We start from the raw sequence: 7,589 nt of genomic DNA, 5'->3' as shown, positions 1-7,589 counted from the left end.
GATAAGGGGTTAATCTCTAAAATTTACAGGGAGCTCATACAACTTAAAAGGAAGATAAACAATCCAATCAAAAAATGGGCAAATGACCTAAATAGACACTTTTCGAAAGTGTCTATTTAGAAGACCAAGAGTCATGAAAACATGCTCAAAGTCACTAATCATCCCGGAGATGCAAATCAAAATGACAATGAGGTACCATCTCACATCTGTCAGAATAGCTGTCATCAACAAATCAACAAATGACAAGTGCTGGCGAGGATGTGGAGAAAAAGGAACCCTGGTGCACTGCTGGTGGGAATGCAGACTGGTGCAGCCACTGTGGAAAACAGTATGGCGTTTCCTCAAAAAATTAAAAATGGAACTCCCATTTGACCCAGTAACACCACTTCTAGCAATATATCCCAAGAAACCAGGAAGATTAATCAGAAAGGATATATCCTTCCTTATGTTCATAGCTGTACAATTTACAATAGCTAAGATTTGGAAACAGCCTAAATGCCCATCTGTAGATGAGTGGATTAAAAAATGTGGTACATCTACACAGTGGAATACTACACTGCTATAAAAAAGAAGGAATTCATACTATTTGCAACAGCATGGATGGAACTGGAGAGCATTATGCTAAGCGAAATCAGTCAGTCAGAGAAAGATAAATATCGCATGATCTCACTCATTTATGGAATATAATGAACACCATAAATTGATGAAGAAAAATAGATACAGGGACAAAGAAGCATCAACTAGACTGTCAAACTACAGCAGAAAGGCAGAGGAGGTTGGGGGCAGGGGTTAGAGATCAACTGAAGGCTTTGTATGCATGCAATGGACACAGCTGCTGGGGGCAGGGAGTGGGGGCATGTGCCGGAGGGAAGGGAGGCCGGGGGGAGGTCAATGGGAGAAAAAGGAGACATATGTACTACTATTTGTAATACTTTAAACAAACAAAAATATTCAGTAAGTGTTTAATTTTAAAGATAAGATTTTAGCAGGCCATGAAGGCATAAAGTATGAGAATGTTATTTCCCATTGCACATAGTCTGCACAAATTTCTATCTTATTTTTACCTTTCACTATCTTAAAATATTGCCAAGTATACTTCTTTGACTCCCATAAGTCTGAGACAGAGAAGGGAGATGGCAAATCTTAATCAGATAGCATAGAAAATGAGTTCTTGTACTATTTTATGAAGAAATTGGAATCAGTTTTTTTCTAGGTTTCAATAAAAATGGTGAGAAAATAAGCTAGAGAAAAATAGGATATGACATCAACAAGACTTGTGGCAAGGCCTTGAATTTCAGTTATTGGGGACAGGGAGGTGGAAGCAGTCCCAGGCAAACTACACAGAGCATGTATCAAATGTAAACAGACGCCAACCAGGTATTCCATCACCGAAAAGGATGTATTGAGGAAAAAGAAGGAATTGCAGTCCAGTACATGCAGCCGTGGTTAGCCACATGCACACAGTGCAAGAAGTGGAAAGCCCCTTTTTTACTGAGGAGAAGAGGAAGCTAAGGGGAGGGACCATTAGAGCCATAGAGTTCTGTTGTAAACATAGATTTCTTTCTGTAGGACTTCCCTACCACTATAGGGTATGGGATCTCTTCCCACAGGTCCTCCCGATCCCTGTCCAGGTTGCAGGCTCTATAAATTTTGACACATGGTATACATGAGAGGCCTTAGCAAATGGGGGTCCCCCTACAAAGATTACTTTGGTGGTTATCCTTTGTGGGAAAACAGTTAAAGGTGGGGGAAATAAATGTATCTTCAGGTTTTGTATCATGCTGTATGAATTTCAATTTGAATTCAGGGACACAGGTTTGATAGTCATAAGAGGGAAGCTGTATTGTAATTTTATAGTTCTGGTCAGCCACTGCTTAGCCTCTGGGGAATGTAATTTTAAGGTAAAAGAGTTTATAGTTCTGGTCAGCCACTGCTTAGCCTCTGGAGAATGTAATTTTAAGGTAAAAGAGTAGTTTCTTAGCCAGTTCATCTGTGATGAACTTTCAGCCATCAGAGAGACCATTATTTTTTATTGACTTGTGATTATTAGTTTTATTTTTTATTGACTTGTGATTATTAGCCATCAGAGAGACCATTATTTTTTATTGACTTGTGATTATTAGGCCAGGCTGGGGGCGGGGGAGGTCCCTCAGCCCGGCCTGCCCCTTCTCACAGTCCGGGAGCCCTCAGGGGCGGGAGGTGATCCAGCGAACAGGGGAAGGTGACGCCCCATCACATCTCGGCTGGCCCTGGTTACCTGAGCCTCAGGTGGCCCTGGGAGGCTGGGTAGCTGCCATCTGAGGCTTGCCTGCACCTCAGGCCTGCCCTGGGCAGCTGGGGGGGGCTAAGGGGACTGGGGGTCTCTGGAGGCAGGCGGGCCCGGCCTTGCTGTGCACCTACCGCCACGGTGGGGCTGAAGGGACTGGGTGCCGCCATCTTGTGGCTGTGGGTGCCATCATCTTTGAGGGCAGGGCAGTCAATTAGCAGATTCCCTCCTTATTGGCTGTGGGTACCGCCATCTTTCTGATAGCATGAGGGTCAATTAGCATATTCCCTCTTTATTAGATAGGATTGCCAGTGCATATGCCATCCTTTATGCTGGTCGGTCCATCAGATGATTGGTCACTTAGCCTTTTATATATATAGATACTTATATTTAATAAATCATTCAATTTAAAAATTGTAACAGAAATAGCAAAATACTAAGTAAAGACAATGTTAAAGAAGTAATCTTGTTACTTGAACAAACTATATTTAGCTTTTCTGTATATATTTTTATGTGTTTATGTAGTTGTAATCACAGTGTATTTTTGTTTGCTTTTTTCAGCTAACATGATAATTTTTCATGAAATCATTTTATTTTAATTTTACCCACAATATAAGATTATGAGACCTGGCATCTTAGCATCTGTGTAGAAATTTTGTCAACATAGTTTGTAGGTCATGGGCAAGTAAGACTTTCTTAGGGTAGTGCATTAAATACCATTTGATTACTTTTTCCAGCAGTGTTCGTTTGGGAATCTAGCTTAATTTTGTGGCTAAACTGAAAGAAGATGTTCTTCTGTATTAGTTAGAAGTTCTGGGGAGGGGGGGGCGGGGATTATTTTTTGTATGTTTCTATTTTCTAACTGTATCATGATTGAAAATTAGAAAGAAGTGATTATTTAGTTTAAAAGATTTTTTTAAAAAAAATTTGTATTGATTTCAGAAAGGAAGGGAGAGGGAGAGAGAGATCGAAACATGAATGTTGAGAGAGAATCATTGATTGACTGCCTCCTGCATACCCCCCACTGGGGATCAAGCCCGCAACCCAGGCATGTGCCCTTGACTGGAATCGAACCCGGGACCCTCCAGTCCTCAGGCCAACACTCTATCCACTGAGCCAAACCGGCTAGGGCTAGAAGATCTTTTTATTGTGGTTCAGGGCCCTTTTATAGAGAATGAAAAAATATTACTAATTGATGTGTTTATGAAATGGCTCTGTTAGTAGGACTTGAAGTTCTTTTATAGTTTAAAGATATCTAAGTTGGATGGTTGAAAGTAGGACTGTGTTTGAGTTATGTCTTTGAACGTTTTCCAGCTTTTTCTTCCTATGTGACCTTGGGTAAGACATCTAATCATAACTGTGAAAACTAGTAATAAAAATATCTGATGCCAGTTATGATTATGATGATGAATAGTTCATGATCTACAGCGCTACTGTGAAGATAGGGGGAATTTTTAAAAATTGTGTAGGACTCTTTATAACAACTATTTCAGTATAGGACAAATTGTCAAAAAGCCTCCATTCTTACAAGCAAGCATAGGTTGATAAGGCAGGCACCTGGAAGCTGACTGTTTAGCAAGCACTTCATGGCCACACGTGGCTTCCAGACATGCTTAATTTACTTAAGCTGAGGTCATTCTTGCAGAACCGGGTAGCCCAGTCCAGGACAGGGTGAACTGACTCACCTGGTTTCTTTCCTGTGCAGTGGTTCTCAACCTTGGCTGCACATTAGAATTACCTGGGGATCTTTTTAAAATCCTGATTTCTGGGCCTCATCCTCCGGAAATTCTGTTTCTTTGTTATGGGGTGGGGCCACAACATTAGTAACAAAAAAACAGAATTTCTGGAGGATGAGGCCCAGAAATCAGGATTTTAAAAAGATCCCCAGGTAATTCTAATGTGCAGCCAAGGTTAAGAACCACTGCGTAGAGCCTGGCCCTCTGTCAAGTCGGTTCTCATTTAGATTGAGACAAATCCTCAGTCTTTTTTAATTAGCAGCTTCCAGCATATCCCTTGAATGCTGAAAATAAAAGATTTCTGCTAGTCTTCATACCCCAAATCAATTTTGATTCAAAATAGACTTTTATACTAGTGGGGGGTGGGAGGGAATAATAAGATCTTTCTTTTGCTTAACTAGTTCAGAAAAGATAATTTTTTCTATTAAAGTTGGGGTTTGAGTGGAAGAGACAGATAGGCTGATGACAGAAGGATTACACAGCACAAAATATTATTAATCTAGTCAAGCAAACTTAGACTTGATATGGACAGAACAGCTGAGACCCAGCCCCTTAGAACTTGAGAATATCTTATTTGTTATATTGATTAAAAGTGTAACTGAAAAACTAGGGTTGGCTATAAATATACTGTTTTCAGTTTTGATGAGTGGGAGTTAAATGAAATGTTATTCAGGAAATAGTGGCCAAAGGAAAAAATAGCCATACACTTTTAGCTAGTCACTCCTGCATCGATGAGAATCATTGTTTTGTTAACTTCATCAACATGTTCATTTCTTTCAGCTCCATGTTCATGCATGTCTTTTAATCCGGAAACAAGAAGACTGTCCATAGGTCTAGACAATGGTACAATCTCAGTAAGTACACAAAAATAAGATTTCCAGTTAAAATAATTCCCTTCCTGTGGAATATGTTATATATTTATTGTGATGAGAATTATTTATTAGTTTTTTTTTCAAATTAACAAGTGAATTTTCTTGCTAAGTAAAGTAAAAATTGCAGTGCAGCAATTTATGTTGAGGTATAGGGAGAGCTATCATTAGACTCAATGCTGATAAAATTCAGCTTGATTTACAGTGTACACAGTGCCTAGAATAGGGGCATTATGAGGCCAGCACGTGAACTACACAAATCTGTGTTTTAGTGGGAACAAGCTGTCATACTGTGGCTTTGATTGTTAATCATGGTGTCATATGCTTCCCCACACAAGTAACAGAATACAAGGGAAATGACTTTCTTAGACCACATATCTGATCTTTGATACTCGGTTTTCTCCTTCCCCTCTTTCTTCTGTTCCTCGTTGTCCTCTTAACTCCCTGTAGCATGTGAGTAGAATTTGGTAAATTTATATGAATTTTTAAAGAAAACACAGAATCTACATTTAGTCTGAATAGTAGATCCAGGTAAATATTAGCCAGTGGTTCTCAACCTCTGGCACTTTAAATACAGTTCCTCATGCTGTGACCCAGCCATCAAATTTTTCGTTGCTACTTCATAACTGTAATGTTGCTACTGTTATGAATCGTAATGTAAATATCTGATATGCAGAATGGTCTTAGGCGACCCCTGTGAAAGGGTCATTCAACCGCCAAAGGGTCGCGACCCACAGGTTGAGAACCGCTGTTTTAGACCCTTCAATTGTAGAACTTGAGGGAAGTGAAGTTATTAAAGATTGGGATCTCAGATTTTACCACTTAATCTTATTTTTACATACAGTCATACCTCATTTCTCAAACATCTCCCATCTAGAACAGTTTGGTTCTTGACCAAGTTGTTCATAGAAAAAAAATGTCTCGGTATTGAACCAAACTTCAGTTTTCGAACTGACAACCCTTTCATGACAAAAAGGGTCTCTTAGGCAATAAAAAAGAGATTGCTTTTGTTGCTGGCAAAACTGAAATCAAAGATTAGCAGAATTTTAAAACATAAAGAGGCCATCAAGAGTGCTGAAGTTGCTAAGGGGTGTGAAAGAAACAAGGATCACAATTGAAGAGGTAGGAAAACTGTTGTTGATTTGGATAAATGAAAAGCAGCCAGTGCCAGCCTTTTCAGAGGCAGTGTGTTGCTATATGACCAAGCAAAGATGCTGCATACTGACCTGGAAGACATCCCTGGGCCAAATGCTAACAGTGATTCACTTAAGGCCAGTATTATTGGTTCGGTAGCTGAAAGAAAAGTGTTTATTTATAGATTAAACAGTACATTAGACATGTACTGTATATAAGAAAGATTAAAACAGGGAATCATATGGGGGCTTGGAACCGATTAATTCAACTTACCTTACATTATTTCTAATGTGGAAAAAATGACTCAGTTTTCAAACAAATCACTTCTCGAACAGCCTTCTACAACGAATTAAGTTCAAGAACTGAGGTTCCACTGTGTTTATTTTCAACTAGCATATTAACCAGTAACAAACTGATCTGGTAAATTCTCCAATTTGGTAAATTACCCAGTATGTACTACCTTTCGTTCTGGGCAAGAGAGGCCTTGCTTTGCAACCTGTGAATTAGAGGACTCTATTCTGGCCACACTTTGCCATAGGATGAAGGATCTGAAGAGCCAAGAGTGTATGCCCATCTTAAGCCCTCACTCTGTCCACCTCCATGCTGTGGGTACTGTACAAAATTAGTAGCCTTAGCCTGAAGGGTGGCTAGGGTTTGAAGTGGGTAGGATGTCCACATGTGTGAACAAGCCCCCTCAAGTTGTTGATTGAACTGGCGACACTCCCATGTCACCACACCATAGTGTGGAACTTCAAGGAGTCTAAAAATTCTAAATTAGTATCAGTACCTCCAGGTGGTTGAAGGTATATTTATCAAGACTGGAGGAAGAGACCATATTTTATTTAATAGTTTAACTTGATTTATAACTTGAATATTTAGACGTATGCAATGTAGGTCTCCATTTGTAGTCTTGACTTGACCCCTACAAGGAGTCTGAAGAGGTGGACCTGAAATTTTCAATTTGTTCCCTAATCAAAACATTTGTTTGGTGACCTTAATATTGTTAAATATAAATTAGCTTATTGACAAATATTTATGGAATTTCTGTAATATTCAATGCATTTGGTAGCTCTGTAAACTCTATTCCTTAGGAGGACAGAAGAGAAATTCATGGTAAAGATCTTGTTTACATTAAGAAGAGCCATTTTAAAAAAAGTCGGCTATAGGTGGGATAAATCTATTTTTAAAAGATAAAGCAAGATAATTGGATTGCTTAATGAAATAAAGTGTTTATTACAAAGGAAATCTGAAAAGGTGAGCTAAGTCCCACATATTGCTCAATAATTCACAGAATAGTAGTTATAACACTCGCTGTTTATGAAAAGACATGTGTATATATAACATACGGGTGATTCTTGGCATTTTTGAAATCACTGTAAGTGGTTAACGGGTGCTGATAAATTTGGCTTTGGCGTCAAGAAAGGTATTCTGAGGGGAAAATAGACTAGTGAGGAAATGTCAAACACAGAAGTTAAAGAATTCCCATTAAACTAATTTTCACCACCCTTAATAAATAATAGCTATAGAGGGGTGTGTGTGTATATGTGTGGTGTGTGTGTGTGTGTGTGTGTGTGTGTGTGTGTG

The 7,589-nt window shown here is 39.1% G+C and overlaps 1 protein-coding gene across 1 annotated transcript in view; it reads left to right on the top strand.

Moving 5' to 3' along the window:
* WDFY2 (WD repeat and FYVE domain containing 2) overlaps window positions 1–7,589 on the top strand; it is a 200,560-nt gene that overhangs the window by 89,958 nt on the left and 103,013 nt on the right. The window contains exon 3 of the mRNA XM_006763568.2: window positions 4,783–4,856. Coding sequence (XP_006763631.1) covers window positions 4,783–4,856 — 74 coding nt within the window. The remainder of the gene's footprint in view (window positions 1–4,782; window positions 4,857–7,589) is intronic.

The sequence above is a fragment of the Myotis davidii genome, unplaced genomic scaffold (assembly GCF_000327345.1).
Source record: "Myotis davidii unplaced genomic scaffold, ASM32734v1 scaffold39, whole genome shotgun sequence".
NCBI classification, from domain to species: Eukaryota; Metazoa; Chordata; class Mammalia; order Chiroptera; family Vespertilionidae; genus Myotis; species Myotis davidii.
This window is presented reverse-complemented; position numbering and strand designations above follow the sequence as displayed.